This window comes from Marmota flaviventris, chromosome 4 (assembly GCF_047511675.1).
Source record: "Marmota flaviventris isolate mMarFla1 chromosome 4, mMarFla1.hap1, whole genome shotgun sequence".
NCBI lineage: Eukaryota > Metazoa > Chordata > Mammalia > Rodentia > Sciuridae > Marmota > Marmota flaviventris.
Genome location: NC_092501.1, coordinates 74,155,933 through 74,180,338, shown reverse-complemented (window position 1 = coordinate 74,180,338; position 24,406 = coordinate 74,155,933). Strand labels below are relative to the sequence as shown.

Below are 24,406 nucleotides of genomic sequence, written 5' to 3'. Positions count from 1 at the left end.
AAAGACACTCATTCACACATGCACACAAACATACATAAATCATCTCTAAAACTGATTTGATACAGACTTCTGCTTTAAATCCAAGTTTATAAAACATAATGAAATATAAAACATTAAATATTTCCTTCAAGTTGTGTTGCCAGCTTATGTGGAATCCTTGTTACTTACATCAAAATTCATAAATCTATTTCAATAGGCAAATGTAAATTAATAAGGGATGGAATGCTTTAATTTAGAAGGTCCAAAGTTATTTGGATTAGTCTGTTAAATTAATCTTTCAAAAATACTTAACAAGGACTGGGGTTGTAGCTCAGTGGTAGAGTGCTTGCCTCGAACACATGTGGAAGGCCTGGGTTCGATCCTTAGTACCACATTAAAAAAAAAAAAAGATATTGTGTCCATCTACAACTAAAAATAAAATAAAAAACACTTAACAAAATCATTTACTGTTTTTTCCCCCTTTTTTAGTGAAAGAATTAGAAAACCAATCTTTGATGAAAGAACAAATTTTAGGAGAATATATCAGTGAATGAAAGAATACACATTTTCAATACTTTCCCATGTGTGAGGCCCTGAGCCAGGTGCTCTTTCATATACTGACAAATTCTCTTCATATACTGGCAAATTCTATTACATGCAAGATATTTCTTCATCTCATGGGAATTCAAGAATAGGTTGAGGGGAATGCTCACATTTTCTTGAAAAAGTGTATCAAACAGAAAAGAATATTGAGAAAAGGATTCAATGGATACTTTGTGCATAGTGGAAGTTTATCATCAGAGGACAAGGAGCAACTGAAGCATATGTCTGTATATTATATATTAATCAAAGGCAGAAATATTCTCAACGATTAAAGATTAAACAAGATAAAAAATCTAGAAGATCAGATCTAATTATAGTAATCTCTATATGAGAGGATTTACATTTTTAAAAAGTGATCTGAGGCTGGGCTTGGTATACACGCCTGTAATCCCAGCAACTTGGAGACTGAGACAGGAGGATTGTTAATTCAAAGTCAGCCTCTGCAACTAAGTCACTAAGCAACTCAGTGGGACCCTGTCTCTAAATAAAATACAAAATAGAGCTGAGGATGTGGCTCAGGGTTGAGTGCCCCTGAGTTCAATCCCCAGTATTAAAAAAAAAAAAAAAAAGGGGCTGGAGATGTGGCACAAGTGGTAAGGCGCTTGCCAGGCATGCGCAGGGTGCTGGGTTCGATCCTCAGCATCACATACAAATAAAGATATTGTGTCCACCGAAAACTAAAAAATAAATTAAAAAAAAAATCTGAGTACTAGGGATATAGCTCAGTGACAATGCATTTGCCTAAGCAAGTGTCAGGCCCTAGGTTCAATCCCCAGAACTTCCAAAAAGAAAAAAAACAAAAAAAAATTATCTAAAGTCAGGGGAACCCAATTTAAGCCCTGGTGTGGTCACTACCCAGCTTTTGGGACCTTAGGCAAGCTACTCAACTTCCTGAGGCTTACTCTACTGTCCCAAAATTGGCAATAAAAACAGTATCTCTGCCTCCTGGGGTAGTGAGGATTAAATCAGACAATGCATGCCTGGAAGGCAGTGGCACATTAATAGACCCAGTTACTTGGAGGCTAAGGTAGGAGAATCTCAAGCCCAGGCCAGCAACCAAATGAGACTCCATCTTAAAAAACACAGCAAAACAAAAACACAGACAATGCATTTAAAATGCTAAGTGGAGTCCCTAGCACACAGTAAGCAATTATTTTATTGATTTTACTATTTTTACCAATATAGTTTGAAAAAGTTTCTGCTTAAATTTGACTGAAAAGAATTTTTCATGAGTTAAAAATTAGACTCAACTGCATATTGACATAAATAATGGCAGGCAAATTCAGAATGGCATAGATTAAAAATCAACCCATCTCCATCATATCCTTCAACTGCTCTGCATTTTACAATGGACTTAGGCTTTATTTAACACTTGGAAATGTTTAAAAGTTTATTTAACACTTGGGAATATTTGAGAAGTTAACAATTTATAATATTTTGAGTGCTTTGAGATAATGTACTTCTATAGTTTCTAAAATGTTTGTCATAAAAAAAGCCATATTAGCACTGCCTAAGAAGTTATTTGCTTAATAACTGAGCAAGACATTTAACAAATTATTCTTGAGACATTCCCAATAAGGCAAGCAGTGTGTCAGGCACTGTCTGACCTGAATGAAATAAAATTCCTGTTGCCAGGTTATTTAAAGATTCACTCTTTTTATATAAAGTATGTCTCATAAGCACTCTACATTCCACAGATAAATATTTTTTTAAGGTTTGCAATAATATATCTAACAATGTATTCATATAAACCAACACTTCACACCTTTAAAATTTCTGGTGTCTATAATTGAATGTTAGTGATATAAGTTAATGTAGAGAATACCTACATATGGTAAAAGGGAATTTAACAAAGACTAATTTATGCCCAATGATTACTCCCCTCCCCCATTTTCTTTTATTGGTGCATTACACTTGTACATATAGGGGTGTTTGTTGTTACATATTTGTATATGCATTAAACATAATAATATAATGTGGCCAATCACTCCAAAATTTATCTTTTAAAAGAGATCATAATTGCAGATAATTTCTAAAAGTGAATGATCTAGCTTCTTTAGGAAGGCTTTATCCATAAAAAGGAAATATTTTAATTTTTGTTAATATACTTTACAACTTTAGTTAAACACATTTTGGTCTCGTCTTTCATCTATTTTTCTCCAAACCACCTACCACTTAGATAAATGTCCTCTAGTTTCTCTCTCTCTCTCTCTCTCTTTTTATTAGTACCAGGGATTGAACTCAGGGGCACTTAACCACTGAGCCATTCCCCAGCCCTACTTTAGAGAAAGGTTTCATTGAGTTGCTTAGTGCCTCTTTAAGTTGTTGAGGCTGGCTTTGAACCCGAGATTCTCCTGCCTCAGCTTCCTGAGCTGCTGGGATTACAAGCATGAGCCACCACACCCAGCCAATGTCCTCTACTTTCAATGACCAGGTGACAAAATTGCTGTATACATGTTTAAGTAACACTAGAAGAAACTCTAAAAATTAATCTCATTCTAGATGAATATGCTTTATCATAAAACACATAGAGGTTTGAAGACAATTGCTTTAAGGTAAGAATTTAGAACAGTGAAAGCAGCCTTATATGGATTTTTACCCCCTGTAATGCTAGGGATGAAACCCAGGGCTTTATTCATGCTAGGCAAATATTCTAACACTGAGCTACATCCCTAGCCCCAAGCATACTTACCTTTAAAGTGTACTCAACTACTAGTAAAAGATACTTTTCAGTACAAGTAAATTTGACTTTCAGTGTCAGATAGGAAAGAAATTTAGAAGTGCTAATATATTAAAGAATATATCTGGATAGATTTTCTGAGGAATTGCTGTTTTTCAAAATAAATGATGTCTGTTTATAAATTCAACTTTGGATGATAGTGCATTATTCTTTTTGAGATTCATCTGAAACCCCTAAAAATTAAAATGATCTAATAAGTTATCTATAAGAAAATATGGTTACCAATAAAGCAGATTCTCTGATGATCAAAATGAGATAATATAACCAATTATATTCAAAATATCTACAAGTTATAAGGGTAATAAAAGCCTATCTGGATTATTTGGTTGTATATATCCAGCCTGCTGTCATTATTAGAGATCTTTGTGTAGGGACTGACACATGTAGCCACATAAAACCACAAACTTCATAATTAATCTTATAAACAAATCCTGCTCCTGGGAATCAAACAATGACTTGGAATTGAGTTAGTCTCCTTGGCTATGAAAGTGATTTGAGGAACTAAAGAAAATTTTGACTGTTTTGGTGAGGCCTGAATTCTAGAGAACAGAATCAGCACTATTGCATGATGGAATTTATTGTAGCTAACAGTTGTGACAATCTGAACTAACAACAGATATGACTCATTTTACATTTCTGTAATACAACAGAAAGAAGAAAATGATTATACTAGACAGCACTAAGCATAACAGACCATTGCAGTTTCCAGTAAAAACATGTCAAATTACCAAATCAACAAACAACTTTTATTTGAACCATATCAATAATAATAATAAATGGTTTATCTGTTCTAATCCTGATAGGATACTATGTAAAGAAAATGTCATTGGGAAGATCTGAAAAAAAATTTTTTTCAGGGCTCATTCATTTCTATATGGTTTTACAATAATGTTCCAAAGCAGCTAAAAGTACTTAATTAGATAAATGCATGTGTGGAGTTTAACATCAAGCAACAGTGTAGTGGGCAACCTCATCTAGTAATCAAACAATTACAAAATGGAAAGTACATCTTGCACAAGCTGACAAAGCCATTAAATCAGGAAAGCTGTGGGCATTTTGACACTGTAAAAAACTACCAGAAAGCATTAATTTCAGCATTAATAAAATGGCAGTAAATAGATGACAGTTACCAGATGAACTAAGAAATAAGGTTACTGGCCTTGTTAAGCTCACGTCTCATTTTCTCAGGCACAAACTGATCGAGGTAGCGTCTGAAGTGAAGTGCATCAATGGCAACAATCTCAGTGCAGCGTCGCTGCCAGTCATCCCTGGGATAGGACAAATAAGGGAAAAAGATGAGGAATAGGTAGAGCCCTTCAGCCTTGCAGAGGTTAGGTTGTCAATACCTTGGTAGTGTATAGTAAAAACAAACAAACTGTGACCACAGGTCTCAGCAAAGCAGGAGGTCAAGAAACATTTTGTATTTAGATTCAAAGGCATACACATTATGCACTGTTGGGTAGTAAGTAGTACAATGAAAAATCAAGAAACCACACACTATGACATATTATATATCATTTACAGTAAGTCTGACACAAAAAGATTTGAGGGCAAACAAAGGGAATTTAGGTCTTTCTTTCCTTTCATACTGAAGTTCAATCCTTCTTTGTTTTGTGGGATCTGCTCTAAATTACTGGGATGTAATACTACTACATACTGTCCAGGACATAAACCCAAGAAGTCAAGTGTTACTACTGTGCTCAATTGCTGACTGCAAGAAACTATTTTTTGAAAGACAGGACATCAAAGTAGACAATAACATGTCACTTGTGGAAGTAGGAAGGACTAGTTGAGATGATAATTTTAGAAATGTGTGAAATTCCAAATATCTCACCTCTTTAAAAACTTGCATAATTGGTATGCCGACCAATTTTTCATTTTGAAGAACAATGAAGCCTTCATGTTAGTTTGGAAATAATTACCAGGAATAAATAAATATTCACAAAGATAACTGTTTGTTACACCATATACTTTAAACAAAATAAGAATACAGAGGCTGGACTTGAATGTTTGTGGCACAGGTATGACTACATGGACCAGAGCTGATTGTTTCTCATTTAAAAACAAACAAACAAACAAAAAATAAATAAATAAAAATAAAAACAAACAAAAAAAATCCCACAAGCTTTCAGGCAGCATTTCTGCAAAAAATTATACCTGATAAACTACACAATTTGATGGAAAAGCAAAGATGTCAAAATGTGAATAAATTCTAAAAAGAAATAGGAGACAACAGCAGCAAAGTTCACTGCAGTACCTGCTATCAACTGGCTTTGTGGCATTAGACAAACTGTCCCAACACAGGTGTCCTCCATTTACCTAATCTCACAGAGAAATTAAGGATAACTAAATAAGACGCTCTAATTAGAGCCACTTCTAATTAAATTTGGATTTGGAAGTTAACTGCTCCCAATTGGCAGCTTGTAGAACTGTAGAAAATTCTGTCTTCCTTGTACTTATTTTAGACTTCTGGTTTTTCATTTTCTCTGGTCTCCCTTTGTATACAGATATGGTTATACTGTTTTAACTGCAACAAAACTGTAACACTGAATTTAAAAGAAAAGTTCAACTGCCTGAATAATAGTACAAGAGATACAGAGTGCACTAGAGTCACTCCATGCTCCTTCACTTTCAGTCATGTAATACTCAAGTCAGAAACAGACTCACCTTTCACTCCCATCTTCATGGCTCCGGGCCCAACGATATGTTTCAGCATAGCCAGTGTATTCACTGTACTGTTCAGTACCTGAAACAAATAATTTGTTACTATTTTCTTGATACTCAATGGTGAAAACATTTCACCTAAAATCAGCAACAAGGCAAGGAATACCATTCTCATCACTTATATTCAGCACTGTGCTTGAGGGGTCCCCCAGCCAGTGCAATAAAGCAAGAGAAGAAATAAAAGGCATAAAAAATATTAAAAACAAAAACAAGAGTGTAGCTCAATGGTAGAACACAAGCTTATCATGCACAAGGTCCTGGGTTAAATCCTTAGCACCAAAGGAAAAACAGTTAAAATGTCCCGATTTGCACATGCAATCATTGTTTATCCAGCAAATCCTAGGAATTACTGAAAGAAAGAGTGTGTAGAGGGGAATTATAACAAGAAAAGCTCATAAGCAAATTTAGTAAGGTCAACGGTATGTCTATATATGTGTATATGTAACAATAAACAATGGGAAATAAAACTTTTCAAAATAAATATAATGTAAAAAAAAATCTAGAAGTAAATACAATGGATGAAGAAGTCATAACTGAGAAAAAACAAAGACCTCAATAAAAAGAGAAATATACAAGGCTCTTGGGATAGAAGACTCAATATTGTTACAATGTTAATTTTTGATTTATAGATTCACCTCAATCCTAATGATAATCTCAAAAGACTTTTTCTTTTTAAAAGTAGTAAATGATGGGGCTGGGGTTGTGGCTCAGTGGTAGAGTATTCGCCTAGCATGCATGAGGCACTCGGTTCGATTCTCAGAACCACATAAATGTAAAATAAAGATATTGTGTCCACCTAAACTAAAAAATAAATATTTTTTTTAAAAAGTAGTAAATGAGAAGAAATGTAGGTCTATTTCTAAAACTTATATAGAAAAGACAAACAATCCATACAGAAAAGGGTAGTTTTCCCAACAAATATTATCAGAGTAAATAGACATTCATACAAAACAAAATAAACTTCAACTGCTACCTTACACTGTGAATGAAAACAATTTTGAGATGACTCACAGAAATAAAAATAAAATTATAAAACTTCCAGAAGAAAACATAGAAGAAGAGTTTCATTATATTGGGGATAGATAAATATTTCTTAGACTGGATAAAGAAAGCAATGAGTATAAAATTTACCCAAAGAAATAACAACAACAAAATCCCCCAAAGCAAGCTCTCGTCTCTACCCCAAAAAACCTCAAACAAAAACTACAATGGAGCAAAGTTACATACTTCTGGCCATACAAAGACCAATAAGAAAATATTTAGGCAGGACAGCAGGAAAAATATTCATAAAACTAGCGTCTGTCAAAGAACTTATATTTAGAATACCTGAAGAACTCTCATGAATTAATAATAAAAACAATACAATTTAGAAAACTGGACAGAAGATTTGAACTATATCCTACTAACAACCATATGAAACACTGTAACATTATTCCAGTATAACATTAAAACCACTATAAACTGAAAAGAGTGACTAAAAAAAAAAAAAAAAGACTGACAACACTAAACATTGGCAAGGATGTACAACAAGTAGAAATTTCATGCACTGCTAGAAGAATGTAAAATGGCACAATGATTTTGGAAAACAGACAATTTCTTACAAAATTAAATATGCATCCACCCTTGGACCTATAAATTACATTCTTAGGTATTTAGCCAATAGAAATTAAAAATATATGCTAACAAAAACTGAAGAGAACACTCTTAGAGGGTTAATTCACAACAGTCTTCTATCAGTCAGGGTTCAACCACAGATACAGAACTAGTAGGAGATATATACGAAGAGATTTATTAAAGGAGTTGGTTTAAATAACTGTGGGAGCTGACAAGGCAGGCTGGTATTCAGATATGAACTCCTGTCCACAATAAGAATTTCTTTTCGGCGGGGGGGAAAGCCTTAGCTCTGCTCTTTAGGCCTTTGAACTGATTGCAAGTGGTTTGCCCAGATTTTTGCAAATAATCTCCCTTTTAAAATATTAACTGCTTGTGGACTTTAATCACATCTACAAAATATCTTAACAGCAATACCTAGATTAGCATTTGAATATATGGGGACTGGAGTCTATCTAACCTGACATATAAAAAAGACTATCACAAAAATAAAAGTACAAATAATCTAAATGTTCATCAACAGAAAATTAGCAAAACATGATTTACAAAGGAATTATACTTTTAGTAATAAAAAGGATTAAAACCACTGATATACTCAAATCCATAGATGAATCTCACATAACATTTTATGCAGAGGGGGGAAAAGGAAGGTAGAAGTGTGTGTGTGTGTGTGTATGTATGTGTGTGTGTGTGTGTGTGTGTGTATATATATATATATATGAAGTTCTAAAAAAGACAAAACTAATTCATGAAAAAAATAAAAATTGTGTTTGTTTCTGGTCTTAGCATGGGAATTGATCAGAAAAGGGCTCAAGGAAATTGTCTGACCGGATGGATTTGTTATTCTATGTCTTGATAGGGGTGTGGGATAAAAGGGCAATATTTATTTGCCAACTTACCACAATACACACTTAACATTACATATTTCACTATATGTAAATTTTACTTAAAAAGAGAGAGAAAACCAGAAAATAATCATAAACCAATACCAAACTCCACTAAGGTTTGCTTTTTACAGTGGCATGGTTTAGTAGTTCTGAAATCACCGAAATGAATAAGCAAAATGTAATTTAAAAAACACTGGACAAATTCAAAATGAGGGACATTCTATAAAATAATTGGCTTATACGCTTTAGAAATATCAAGGTGAACAAACACAAGGAAAGGTTGAGAAACTATACCAGAGACTATAAATTATTAATATTTGTGTCTACTTTAGCATTTTATAATGCAAGGGTATAAAAGCAGCTGAGTACTTGCCTAATAAACATAATTAATGAACAAAACAGAAAGAGCATTGTTATTAACTGAGATTAAAATAATGAGGCCAGGTATACTTAATAGGAAGATATTATATAATTGAACCATATATAAAAATTCACATCTAAAAGGATAACATGGCAAAGAATGACAGATTGACATTAGGACACAGAAGAGCTCTAAGTTAATCTTTACTAGCCAGGAGACCTTGGATAACCAAACCTCACTGGACTGAAATTCAGGGTTATTAATAATTCTTCTTATCTCACAGAGTTGCTTAGAAAAGTCAAATAAGACAAGCTAAAAATTCTTCTAAACCCTAAAGCAGTCAATGTTGATGTCATTAGATTTTAACTTTATAAGGGAACAGAGAAAACAGATATTTGACTCTATTCACAAGGTGATTAAAAGTGACCTGGTTTACTGGAGTAAAAGGAACCAAAAGAGTCAGAAAGGCTCTGGTTCTATTATGTTTTCCACCTTGGTGTAGACAATTCTCATTTTTCTTTTTCATAAACAAACATACACACACACACACCTGCCTAATCTGATCCCTTGACTATTAAAACACCTGTCCTGTCTTTTGAAAAGGAAGCAGTTGAAAAATATAAAATAGCAATTATCATATTTCTACTTCAAAATAAAATAGCTTTCAGTCTTCTTTCTTGAGGGAAACAAGGCTAGATTTATCTTTTTTTTTGGTGGTGCTGGGGATTAAACCCAGGTCCTTGTACGTGTGAGGGAAGCACTCTACCAACTGAGCTATATATCCTAGCCCTAGATTTATCTTCTTTGAGTATGGGAAATTAAAAAAAAAAAAAAAAAAAAAAAAGAAGAAGAAGAAGAAGAAGATATATACAAATGCTTTTGCTTTAAACAAATTAAATCCTGGGTGTCTACACTGACAATTTTCACAATTGTATTGGCTGTTTGTTTTGAAAACTGGATCCCTTTAATGTGTTTTAAATTCAAATTTATTAATAAATTAATAAAAACATAAAGGTAAGCATTTAGTGATAATATAATAGAAAACAAGATATAATGAATGGCCTTTATGATAGCTCTCTCTAGGGATAGCCTGTAGAACTTCACAGTTAAGGAAGACCTTCACTTAAGAAAAAATCTAGAAGAAACCCCTTAAAAACCTCATTAAGAGTTCACGACAGCTTTATGTGTTTTTAGATTTAGTAAGAAATATTGTTATTTTCTCTTCCTAGGAATAAAAGTTGGTAATGAATAGAAAAAATATTTGAAGATTAAAAATTTCTACTATGGCAGGTGTGGTGGTGCATGCCTGTAATCCCAGCAGCTCAGGAGGCTGAGGCCAGATGATTGGGAGTTCAAACCCATAGTCAGCTCCAGCAAGTGACTTAGCAACTCAGTGAAACCCTGTCTTTAAATAAAATACAAAATAGGGCTGGGGTGTGGCTCAGTGGTTGAATGTCCCTGAGTTCAATCCCTGGTACCTGCCCCCCCCACCCCAAATCTACTTATCAATGAGTTTGTGCCTTAGAAAGATTCATATGAAAGCCATATACTCACCTTTCATCAGCATCACTCACACAGTGGTAATCATACAGTAAATAGAACGGTCTTGCCTTTAGCATGATTAAAAATCAAAGAGGAACACCAAAGAAATGTTTGATTTCCAAACATTTCTGAAAAACTCCAACTGAATTTGGATCTTTTCCCAAAGAACTGGTGTCATTTAGCAAAGGGTTATTTCTATAGTGACAGGTGTCCCTAGCACTGCACCTCTATAAAGAGAAGGCACTAATACTATAAGCAAGAGTGTCTATATATAGTCATTTCTGTCAGTTCTGCTGACACTCAGAAAAGACATAAGGAACTGCAATGTCTGGGATCATTTGATTAACTGAAGGGTAGATTTTATGTTAAATATACTATTCCTCTGCTCAGAAAGTTTCATGTATAGGCATGCATCTGCTTTGTGTGCTCACCAAACAGAAACACAACAACAAAAACCCCTTAGAGTCCTTTAGTATTGAGCTATTTGTTGGATATTGTAGAGAAACACATGACAGAGGGAAAGATAAGAAAAGGTAAGACTGGAGTTTTAATTCTTTCCCTTTATCTATACTTACCAAAAGGTTTTAACTTATGGCTGCCCCAGTGAGGACCACTAGGGGGGTGGGGGGATAACACTGTATAAAAGTATAGAGGGATAACACCGTATAAAAGTATTTGCCTGTTTGCATGACCTGTTTCATATTCATTTAAAAGTCTGATGGTAACCAGATGTCCCACAATGATGATAAATTTAATTTATTTCCAATTTCTCAAACTCTTCTACAGATTCAGGCAGCATACTCATAGTCATTAGCTCACTGAGCCTGGATGCATGATTGAAGGAATGGAATTGATCTGCAGATAGATGCAGTGTATGGTTAAGAGTCTTCTAAGAAGGGAGATGGCAGAAATCCAGACATCAAATAGATGATGAAATGGCCATTTCCATTAAGGGAACATCACATCACAGATATTAATTAGGAGGCACTATAATAAAGTTAAGTGGAAGTGGGAAAAAAACACTGAGTTAAAAGTCACCCCAAATGTCCTTAGCTGACTTAATTACAGATCTGAAGGTGAACCATGGATCTGCAATTTTCTATCCATTTTAAAAAACATTATTGAAAGACTAGAGTTAACTTCCAAGTGATCTGGGGATAAATGATCTTTAAAAATAAACTTTCTTTAAAAAAAAATTCCCAGGGAATTTTTCCATTTATTTATAGTTACATTAAAGGCAGATGACAAGGGACTCCTTACTACTGTAAATGAAATGAAGCAAATGAAACAAATTAGTTTTGAATATAATTCCCAAGATTTTATTTCTTTTTAATTTTTTTTATAGTTGTAAATGGACAGAATGCCTTTAATTGTTTATTTTTATGTGGTGCTGAGGATTGAACTCTATGTCTCACACATACTACTAGGCAAGTGCTCTGCCACCGAGCTACAGCACTAACCCCCAAGATTTTATTTCAAGGATGTAAATTCATCTTAAAAACTGATGGGATGTGTTGTTCTAGGTCTTCAGTTCAAATCCAGTTTAACTGCTAAAAATTTAAAACCTTTTAAAAGTATTATTTGATATACCCAAATGATGACAGTCACATTCCTGACCTTCAGAGATCCCTGAGTACAGGGTAACAGGAAAGACAGTGGAATGAATCTAACATAACTTTCCTATGTATATATGTGAATACATCTCAGTGAATTTCAACACTGTGTGTACCCACAAGATTGGGGTCCCAATTAGAAGAAAATACATTCCATGTTTGTATAATATATAGAGTCTACTGCCATGTATAACTAAAACAAACAAACAAAAAAGAAATATGGATAAGCCAAAATTTCTTAAAATTTAAAAAACTGCGATAAATACCCTTTTAAAGAACATAACCCGGGCTGGGGATGTGGCTCAAGCGGTAGCATGCTCGGCTGGCATGCGTGCGGCCCGGGTTCGATGCCCAGCACCACATATAAACAAAGATGTTGTGTCCGCTGAAAACTAAAAAATAAATAAATATTAAAAAAAAAAAAAAAAAAAAAGAACATAACCCACTGGATTTTACAAAGCTATGCACCCACATCACTTTCCAATTACAAAATATTTTCATCTTCCCTCAAAGAAATTTCTTTAACAATTATTCCTTATTTCCATTTCTCTTTAACCACTGCAACCACTTATCCACTTTCTATCTCTATCAAGTTACCTATTCAGGACATTTAATATAACTGGAATCATATAATATGTGGCTTTTTGTGTCTGACTTCTTTTATTTAGCAAGTTTTCAAGATTCATCTATTATATAATAAACAATGTTTTATATCTATACAAAGGATATTACTCAGCCATAAGAAAGAATAAAATCAATTTGCATTTTTTTAAAAAAGAATATAGGGCAAATACTCAAAGTACTTAGTTGCCCAATAATGGATTTATACCACTTTTTTTTTTTCATTTTTTTGTTTTGTAATCTTTTGCACTCTCACTTCCCACAGTATTTCCCACAACTGTACCCTTTCTAAGTGCTTATGTAAAAACTAACACAGCCAGCCAGATGACCAATATGTGAGTTGAGGCAATGCTGAGAACAAAAGGGGTCTGTGTCTATCTCTGTCTCTCTCCATTTCAGTACAATTTGGATCACTAATTCAAGAATTTGTGAATGAAATACTTCAAGTTACAAGTCATTAACTTCGTATGGCTAACTAGGGTTCCATCCAAGAAGAAATTCTTTGCCAACATTCCAATCCTAATTTCCTACATAAACTCAGGTAATTAACAACTTTTATTTTCTTAAAGTTACTTACCTCAGCAAAATGGCAGAATTACAAGGATAAAAATTAACACAGAATTTTAAATGAAGCAAAATTACTCACTTAAAGCCCCTTTACCAAAGAGTGTCCACAAAAGGTATGGAGACATCAGCAAAAAGGACGAAGCAAAAACCTTGAAAATTCTCCCCTCCCTAAAATCAATGAGAACACTGACAGAATCACAGCAAAAATCAAAAGTGGAAATAAACTAAAGTCTTAAGTAATCCAGGCAGTGTTTATTCAAGGAAAATTGGTGGAATCTTGGTTAAAAACAGCAAGCTTAATGGTGTTTTAATTTGCCTTATTTTTCATTTCACTCTCCCAAGCTCTGAGGTAGCCTTAAAACCCAACTGTCCCTAAGCATAGTGAAAACTAGCAGCCTGGCAGCCACAAGAAGAGGCAGAAGAGTGACAAACATCCTTCAATTCTCCATTCTCAGAGAACTGTCATTATTACATTTGTCTGGTGTTTCTCTCAAAGACCTCACTTCGAAGGCTCTTTATTTACTGGACTTAGTGTTCCCAGTGTGAAAAGACTAATTCCCAAAGGTTAAATGAAAATAAACACAGGTAACTACTTAAAATTGAGGCTGCCTGAGGTGGTGATTGTCAGTTAGGGCAAATAATAGGCTAAACAAAAAGCTTCAAAGAAAAGGCCTAGGAATAAGATGTCCACAAGGGGCTTAAGAAAAGTTCTAACATATTCCTGGGAGTCTGGAAGACCACATGCAAGCCCACAACCATGTAAATGCTCAGGCCCTCAGCTCTCTCCCCTCTTGCCTAACCTTAAGGCTCTGTGTAAAAAGGAAGTGAAGAATAAGGCAGAGTCAATAACTGTAGATGGGAGTGTTAAAAGGTGAGTCCCCACATGTACAAAGATCATTTCAGCACAGACTGTGTGACTTACTGGCTCCAACCATTTAAGGAAATCTGCATTAGAATTAGCTGACCAATAATCTAATTGAGTAGAGACAAGAAAGAATACAGACTTTACAGCATTTGTTTAGGAAAGTTACTAAACAAACAACAAATAGCAACACTGAACTCTGATGAGGGAAAATCTCATTTGCGGGTTGCCACATTATATTATTCAAAATGTCCAGTTCTCAACAACAACAAAAAAGTAAGACATGGAAAGAAATAAGGTAATATAATCAATACCCAGGGGAAAAAGCAGTCAACAGTAACTTATGTTGGATTTACTAAACAAACATTTTAGATCAGTTATTTATGGAATGACATAATTAAAAAACTTCTGCACAGCAAAAACAATTAGGAATATGAAGACAGAACCTACAGAATGGGAGAAAAGCTTTGCTAGTTACTTTTCTGACAGAGGATTAATATCTAGGATATATAAGGAACTCAAAAAACTTAAAATCAAAAAAATCAAATAACCCAATTAATAAATAGACAAATGAATTGAACAGACACTTCTCAAAAAGAAATACAAATGGCCAACAAATATATGAAAAAATGTTCAACATCATTAGCAATTACGGAAATGCACACCAACACTATACTGAGATTTCATTTCACACGAATCTGAATGGCAGTTATCAAGAATACAAATAATAATAAATGCTGGAGAGGTTGTGGAGAAAAAGGAACACTTTTACAATGTTGGTAGGATTACAAATTAGCACAACCATTATGGAAGTCAGTATGGAGATTCCTCAAAAGACTAGGCATGGAACCACCATGACTCAGCTATACCACCCCCCAGTATTTATCCTAAAGAATTAAAGGCATCATAGTATAATGATATATGCATACCCATGGTTATAGCAGCAAAATTCACAATAGCCAAACTATGGAACCAATCTAGATATCCATCAATAGATGAATGAATAAAGAAAATGTGTTGTATATACACAATGGAGTTTTATTCAGACAGAAAGAAAAATGAAATTATGTCATTTGTAGGAAAATGGTGGAACTAGACAGCATTAAGTGAAATAAGTCAAACTCAGAAGCTCCAGGGTCATATGTTTTCTCTCATATGTAGAAACTAAAGAAGAAAAGGAAAAAGAAAGGTGCTGGGGAGTATCCCATGGAAAACAAAGGGAGATTGGTAGAGGAAAGGGACCAGTGGGGTGGGAGAAGGGGAAAGTGCTGGGGAGTGATATTGGCCAGATTTATATTGTTATATTGTGTGCATATACACATATGTAACAGCAAATCTCATCATTATGTACCAATACAATGTACCAATGAAAAATGTGGAAAGAGAAAAAAATTAGTTATTTTAAATATGTTGGAAGAACTAAAGAAAACTGGCTAAGTAACAAAAGTGTAAAGATAACTCTCAAATAGAAATATTAATAAAAAGATATTATAAAAAATCAAATAGAAATTCTGGAATTAAAAAATACAATAACTAAAAATTCATTAGAGGGATTCAAAAGTAGATTACAGCAGGTAAAAGAAAGAATCCATGAATTTGAAGATATGTCATTTGAGATTATCCATTCTAAGCACCAAAAAATAAATAAATAAATAAAAGAAGAAAAATGAACATAGCTTTAGAAACTTATGGGACACCATCAATGTACTAACATAAATAAATAATGGCCAAAAATTTAACAAATCTGATGACAAACATTAAACTCGCAAGCTCAATGAACTCCAAGGAGGATAGAGTTTAAGTCCATACTTAGATAAATCATAATCAAACTGCTGGAAGGCAAAAAAGAAAAGGTGGAGAATAAAATGTATATTCAAGATATTTTAGGAAAATGAGACTATAACAATTTCAAAAAGGAAGTATAAGTAATGTATAAAAATACTGGGACTAGTACCCATCAGTAGCCTCAAATCTTCACAACAGATATTCACAGGTAGGGAGGACTTACCCCATTTCCAGAATTCCCCCAAACTAACCTGTGATAATAAGACATTCATTGTGATCCAGCACCTCAGTGAAGAGCCGTGAAACAATCAATTCAGGATTGATTAAAAAGCGGATTTCTTCTTGCACAAGTCCTGCACTGGTTACTCCACCTCCAACAAAACGATTTGCAAAATCCACCTGTTTAGGAAAATGTGGCATGTTAAATAATGATCTAAAATACCTGAATTATGATAAAGAAGCACATGCCAAAAAGTTCTAATCTTTTTATTTCCCATGAAAATCAGTCCTCAAACGACTAATGTTCCCAAGGAGTCTGAGTTATACTTGTGTACACTCGTAGTTACATTTGTGCCTTACTTTTCCCATTTCATTGAAGTTAATATGTCTGCATGTTTCTTTGGATTCCAAAAGTGCATAAAGGACCTCAGAAAAATTGTTTATGGGCGAAATATTATCTAGGAACTCTTATTTAATAAACCTTATTTGTGCTCCCCTGGTCATAAGTCAAGGGAGGTCTTCTGCTTGAAAGGTTTTAACATTATTTTCCTACATCCATACTTAACCTCATTTTATATATTTCAGATGACTTTAATACAGTAATCAAACACTTGTCCTAAAGAACTGAAGAGTTTAGTAGTTGACTACTTTGGGATAATACCTCTCTTAATAATATTATATCTTTCTCTTCTGTGGAAGAATAAAAGGTATGGAATTTTTGTCCTAAATCGCCAAATACATGAACATTACCAACTTATTTTTTTGGGTACCAGGAATTGAACTCAGGAGGACTAGACAACTAAGTCACATCCTCATCCCTATTTTGTATTTTGTTTAGGGACACAGGGTCTCACTGAGTTGCTTAGTGCCTCACTTTTGCTGAGGCTGGCTTTGAACTCTTGATCCTCCTGCCTCACTCAGCCTCCCCAGTTGCTGGGATTACAGGTGTGTGTCACCATGCCTAGCCACCAAATATTTTTTTAAAATATACCTAAGAAAGAAAGAAACCTGGTATAAGAACAAAAATTCAACTAAATTAATATTTCCAATGTAGTCTGAAACCCATAAGCTTTTTTTTTCTTTTCTTTTCTTCAGTGCTAACTATTGAACCCAGGGTTTTGCAAATGATAGGCAAGTGCCACCACTAATCTGTTCCCCCAGTCCTACATAAGATTTAGGTAAAAGTATTATGAGATCTACTGATGAAGAAGAGCTACACAATCCTTGTGAGAATGCACTCAAGCTGCCAATGTTAATTCAGTTTATATAAGAAATGGTGTCCATCTTAGCCTTAGGTTATTGTTAAGAGTTAGATTATACAGATACATATAATTTCTGTACATACATATTCACACACACAAGTAAAACAGAATTTAAATACTGTAAGAGAGGGTAATATGCTTTCCAACCACTGTAAATTATAAGATTTCTTCAAACTTGTTTGTATTCTCTGAGGTAACTGATACTAAATGATAACCTAAAGCTAATTTTATAATAGAGTAGAACAAGAATTATGAATCAGGTCAGGTGTACTGGTACAAGCCTCTAATCTCAGTTAATCAGGAGGTGAGACAGGAGGATCAAAAGTTAAAAGTCCCCCAGGGTAATATACCAAGACCCTGTCTTATTTAAAAACAAACAAACAAACAACAAAAAAAAAATCCAATAACTCCTGCCAAAAGAATGTAAATCTTTTGCTATGTGAAAGTATATAGAAACTTACAGAAATCAAAATAGTCTTTACTCTTTTGTGTGTGTGTGTGTGTGGTCCTGGAGATTAAACTTGAGGGAAATATATCAACAAATTCTTAAAATGAGTTTGAAAATCATATATTTGGTTTTGTATTCTTTTTCTCTTTTTTTGTGGCATTTAGGATTAAACTCAAGGATGCTCTACCATTGAGCTATAACCCTAGTCTTTTTTTGTTTTGAGACAGAATTTCACTAAGTTGCTGAGGCTGGCCTCGAGTTTATAATCCTCCTGCCTTAGCATCCTGCGTCACTGGGAATATAGCCATGCACCACTGCACCTAGTTTGTATTTGTAATTAGCACTAAAAAAAAGGGAGGGGGCTGGAGGGCAGGGGGTGCCCAGTAACTCTTTAGCTTATATAGAAAAACAATTTTTGATGAAAATGTTAGTTAGATTGGTTACTTACTACATGAGGTCTTTAGGGACTGGATGATTTGTGGCTTAAACGGTTTAATAAATATTTACTGTGTATTGTGGTAGGAACCATGGGATACAAAGATGAATAAGAAGTACTCAGCTCCTGGCCTCATAGGATTTGCAAGTTAGATGGATGGGAGACAGTAACATAAGCAGATTGATAAGGTGATAATTAAAGAGCATGTTAGTATGTATTTGTTACTTTTCATATAACAGAATTAACTAAATCTGAGCATGGGAGGAAGATTAGGAAAGCTTTACAAGAGAACATGGCATTCGATCCAGAGTTAGCTAACATATAGCTTGAGGCAACAGCTATACAAGGGACACAGGGAGAAACCCAAATGTAAACAGCTACATGAGAGGAATTATGGTGGCTTCACTGTAAAATACATCATGTGGATAGTTATAGTTGGTGATAAAGTGGTTTGGGGTCTAGGGAATTTTTACTCAACTTTGAAGTTTCTGAGAAAGATTCATATGACAACTGGACCTGTGTCTTAGTAAGATACTTCAGGCTACAGTTTAAAAAATAAACTGGAAAAGTGTAACATTAAAAAAAAAAAAAAAGCAATTAGATGACAAGCATTATGAGAGCAGGGGCAAAGTAAGGGGGGAAGACCCAGCAAAGAAATGAAATGAAGTGCATTTGAGAACTGAGACCATACTGAGTGCCTGCAAGTGTAGTTGAGGTCAGTATAACTTAATTTTTACTGGAATAAGTTACAGAACAAATAAAATACAACCTCTTTCCAACTTATGTACTATTTGATAATGATCATGAAATACATGCAATGTGAATGCTATTGTTTACTGAATAAAAGGTCAACAATTCATTATTTGCAAGGTGTACACAGAAATAAATGCACAAAACTCAATATGCCTCTAAAAACAGGGGTCTTTAAGAAAATAAAAGTTTCTGCTACTTAAAAAAGTTCTTAATAAAGAACTAAGAAAGAGGTGATAGACCTGTTCTAGTACATGAAAACAAGCATATTAGTGTTTCTTTATTTTTAATCACTCATTTTATAAGTTTCTTTACTCTAACGCTACTTTATTCAGATTATTCAGCTTCTGAATTATAACTTGATGAAAAGAGAGAAATGATAACGCTCCTTAGAGAGGTTTTGTTGTTGTTGCCATTCAGCATAATGTAAATTATGTGCTACCCAAGGAGCTCTGAAGCATTGCAATACAATATTCCCTGATCTCCTGGGGAGATATAGCATGGGTTGGGAGAACAATTAATAGTGCTAGAAGCCTTTATGGTATTCTTTTAATCTACTGCGGTCTCATATTTCATTTATAATATATTCCAGGGAAGTGAGGAGAATCTCAGCTTCAACTGTTGTTAAGTAATTCCCTGTTGAATTATACTGTAATAAAAGGTCAGCATTCCTGTGGTGCTAACTAAGAATAACTCTGTTCAGTTCATATGTATTAAGAATACCCCAGTTTACCCAAGACTTTAATGGAGAAAATAATCTCATAAAAAAGGGAATGTGGGGGAAGTAATATTCATTTCAAACAGTTTTTAAGTACATTTTGAAATTATGTTTTTGAGTAGAAGAAAAAATATATGATTGTACATATATTAAAATATTTTTTGGTGGTTTTTGTTTTTGTTTCTACAAATGTTAAATCCAGGACAAACTGTCAATTCAATTTTCCTAAATACTTTTGTTTACAAGTTCAAGTAATTACTAGGAGAAGGTGATCTGAAATAAAACACAATTCACTTCCTTTAAAATTTTAATTACAAATATGTTTAAATAAAAGGCCATTCTAAAAAGAATCTGATTCATCAGTCATTTGGAACATATGTATATCATAACTATGCACAAATAGTCTAGTTAAATTCAACTATTTTCTCAACATTGCTTTCTTTATAGCTTCTAACCCAATATAAGCACCAAATAAGGATCTAAGAAGAAAAATCCCCAGTATAAATGATATAATACACAAGCTTCTTTCAGAGAAAACTAAGTTTACAATGCTCTTACAAATGGGATAAAAACACAAATCACTAATATATTGTCTCTGATTAGTGAATTTTTTGAAAAAAATGCTATGAATCAAAAGCAAAATATATGCTCAGGTTAGGTATTATGAGGTTTTAAAGCTAAATATATGAAGTGTTTTGTTAAGCTCTTTTGCTAAAAATATTTTTTTAACTAATGACAGTTACAAAATAATTACAAAGATTGAAGAATGGACAGAATTACCTGCTCTCTAACAGGAAAAAAGACATTAGCAAGCATAGCTAGCTCATGTGCTTAAAATTGTTATATATAGGAGAGAAGCTTTTCTTATCAATCAGTTTTAGATGTCTGCCTCCTAGACCTAAGGCTGTTGGTGGCAGAAAAACATCTCAAGCTGGTCATCATTTGGGGCAGGGCAAGAGCCTTCAAAACAAAGAACAAAACTGCCTGTGACAGCTTGTCAAGAACATACCCTGGGAACTTCTCCACTGTCAATCTACAATCAGTGTCTGAACCAAGAGGAACTGATGTTGTCCAGATCTTGGGACTTTCTGTCAAAGGCTTTTTAAAGAGGCACATGTAAGAAACAGAGAGCATACACTGGCAAATAACAACATTACCAAGGCTGTCAAAGTGATCTGTTTGGTGTTTCTTTCCATTCTGCCATGATGCTTCTCTGCATTAAATCAGTTTAGGAGACAAATAAACAGCCTTTCAAATTTCCTTTTGTCAGAAGCTTGACAAGAAAAAAAGTCTTCAACATGCGCACAAACAACAGAGATTTACCTACCTGTAGCATGCCTTGTCCATTTCCTTCTATGGTACCTTCATAAGTAATATGCAACCGTGTCAGGGGTTTGTCACATCTATAATATAAAAATATATTCCCTTAATTTTTTGTTAATGATAAATAATTCATTACAGACAAATCTGAAAATACAGGTATCTAAAATATTGAAACAATTCCAAATCTCAAAAGCCAGAAATAGATGACTGCTGTCAATATTCCTGGTACTGAATCTCTCAAACTTTTCCTTCTAAAAATCTATAAAGAGGGGTTGGGGGTGTGGCTCAGCGGTATAGTGCTCGCCTAGCACATTCAAGGTCCTGGGTTCAATTCTTAGCATCACATAAAAGTATATAAATAAAATAAAGGTATTGTATCCATCTACAACTAAAAAATAAATATTAAAAAATCTACAAAGATACATATTTAAATTAAAATTAGACAAGACATTGTTTTGAAACCTGCTTTTCCTCCTTTTAATATCAAAGTTTCTCTTCTGTTAGGTAGCCGAGAAACTTGTTAAGACATAAAAAAATGAAGATGATATTTAACTATTATGCTCAAGGTCACAGTCTAAGAAAAAAATGTAGAAAATCTGGCAATAAATCACATACAATTCTCAATGGGCTCTATTTACATGTGTTTGTGAAGGGGTGTCTTGATGAAAATACATGCTATACAAATCCTGATCTGTGACATTTTCATATTAATAGATGAAAGATGAACCTAGGACCTATAAGTCACTCAGAAGACACAATTGTTTTCTTTTCCTTTCAAAAATGCTACAGTCACTGAGGTGTTGACCTGCCTTATAGTATATTAAAAATCAATTTAAATAAATTAATAGCATTTGGTATTAATATTTTTCTTTACAAGATTTTTCCCCTTGATTTCTTACTGCATAAAATATATAAATTAGCTGGGCACAGTAGCACATGCCTATAATTTCAGTTATTCAGGAGGCTGAGGAAGAAAGACAGCAAGTTTGAGGCCAGATTCAGCAACTTAGTGAGATCCTCAGCAACTAAATGAGACCCTGTCTCAAAAATAAAAAAAAGTAAGGATGTACTCAGTGATAAAGTACACCTGGGTTCAATCCACAGTTCCCAAAATACATACACACATACATAAAATTATAATAGAATGTAGAAGAGATTAGACCCAAACTCCTTATGTAAGGATAGCAATAACTTTTTTTGAAGGGGAGAATGATTACATTTTAAAAAATAATAATTTAAAAGGTTAACTGGGAAGCACTACTTATTTACTGAGATCAGCTTCCTAATCTTAATGAGTCCAAATATATTTCTAGCAAAACTTCAGTCTAATAGATTGTTAACTTTAACCCAAGAAGGTAATTCAGTAGAAGTTTTACTCTAAGGGCTTCATTTGTATTAACTCATTTAACTCTCAAAATAACCCCATATGATCTCCTTTGGAAATAGAAAACCAAAGCACAGAAAGTTTTTAAGTAACCTGCTCAGGCAAGTAAACAATGTAGCAAAGATCTGAACCCAAGTAATACATCTCATTGGTCCAATTAGACCATAATTTTAGAAAAAAGTATACAATCCCTTGTAGACAGTCCATAGGTTTGATTTTTCTTTTTTTTAAACTTCCTTTTCTTGTTCCTACTTTCCTAGCCATTTTATTCAGAGACCACCTGTGAGGATACTACTGAAAACATAAAGAAGCATGGTCCAGAAATCTCTGGAATGTCAGTCAGGACTTCAAAACAGAACTCCCATCAATTGGCAACTATTCTCCATGGGTGAAGTTGTTAACTTTATATTATAGTTCTCATTGTAATTATGAAATTGCTAGAAACTTTTTTTATTTGTTTCAAGTATTCTTCAACTTCCCAACAGGTCTCCTATTTTAGTCCCAGCAAAGCTTCTACACTCCTGTGCCAAGAATCAAAGACAAATGATTCTGGCTCTCTACAATTAATGAAGCCTAGTTAAGTTATTTGCTGATGGAATCAAAGGGCTAACTAATGTTACAGAAACTGGGATTCAGAAAAGCCTTGGACTTTCTGGCACCCATGTAGCTCCTTATTCTTGACAATCAACAATCCTCATCTCTTTTTCATCCTCCCTTCTTAAATGCATATGCGTTTCTAGTTCTGTGCAGTCTGGAAGACTAATTTTAATCACATTCTCCAACTCACTTATGAAGCAGCTAAAACAAACAAAGAAAAACAACAAAAAAGAGAGATCAATGAAATATAAATAAGTTAGAAAAGTACCAAATTAAATTCTGCCTATGAAAGTTAAGGGGATAATCTTTGTTTGATGGGGCGAAGTTAATATATCTCATTCACATGGCAGTCTGCAAGTCTCTGCATTTTGACCTCTCCCTATTTCCAACAATGATGTACAAATGTGTGTCCTTTCACACTGATGTCAAATAGGCTCTGTGAATGATCTATAAAATCAACAACAAAGTGGTATGAACACAACATTTGTATTCCTTCTAGAGATTAATAGAAAAGTGAAGAAAAGCAACCTTCTGTACTTTGGTCTGGCCAGATGACATAGCAGAATGTTACTTTTAGTTCTATGCACCATATTGAGAGAAACCAATGATTAGGAGTATGTCAAAGCAGGTTTAGAATTCCCAAAAGAGTATACTATGGACTTGTGTTCACTGTTAGAACTGTCAAGAAAATGTTTTCAAGATACTGAAGGAGGGGTGAATGTTGAAGAATATTATATATTAGATTTATTCTAATTCCAGAAGGAAGAACCAGGAATGGAAGGCGGGCTTATTTTGAGAAGACAGACATTTTTAGGGAATAAAATGTTGTTAAGTTATAACACAAGCATCCACCAATGGAACGGACTGAGGTAAACAGTGAATTTCCCATCAGTGAAGCTGATCAGTCTCTATCTGTTGAAGGTATTATAGAGGTGATAGTATTTTTGGTAGGCAGATGGACTACATGACTTTCAGGGGTCTCTCTCATGTTTGATACGCCATGCTTTCAAACACTGTATATGTTGTGCTCCTTTTCTGGCTCTATTACTCCCCACCCTGCTTTTCAGGTTGTTTAATCTTTTTATCCACTTTTTAATCATCTCAATTATGCACTGAAGTAAGTTTTTCTTCACAAACACCTTTGATGGACATGAAAACATCACAGGAAAGCCACCTAAGCAGATATCTTCTCAAGTTAACTTCCTTTAAGAGTGATTCCCCCCACCCCCGATCACTAATTTCAAATAAAACAACTACAAACTAAGATAAAAATTACTAGTGAAAATACCGAGGCAGTGGTTAATATAAAATGCACATCTAAAAACATACATACATGTAGTATGCTTGATCATGTCCTCGCCTATTTAAAAAGTC

The 24,406-nt window shown here is 34.0% G+C and overlaps 1 protein-coding gene across 6 annotated transcripts in view; it reads right to left on the bottom strand.

Annotated features, from left to right (window-relative positions):
- Parg (poly(ADP-ribose) glycohydrolase) overlaps nucleotides 1–24,406 on the bottom strand; it is a 114,008-nt gene that overhangs the window by 24,383 nt on the left and 65,219 nt on the right. For all 6 annotated transcript variants that reach the window (XM_027947898.2, XM_071611273.1, XM_071611271.1 and 3 more), the window contains exons 12-15: nucleotides 21,056–21,131; nucleotides 16,147–16,294; nucleotides 5,990–6,068; nucleotides 4,482–4,590 (exon numbers count right to left, since the gene is read on the bottom strand). In XM_027947898.2, coding sequence (XP_027803699.1) covers nucleotides 4,482–4,590; nucleotides 5,990–6,068; nucleotides 16,147–16,294; nucleotides 21,056–21,131 — 412 coding nt within the window. The remainder of the gene's footprint in view (nucleotides 1–4,481; nucleotides 4,591–5,989; nucleotides 6,069–16,146; nucleotides 16,295–21,055; nucleotides 21,132–24,406) is intronic.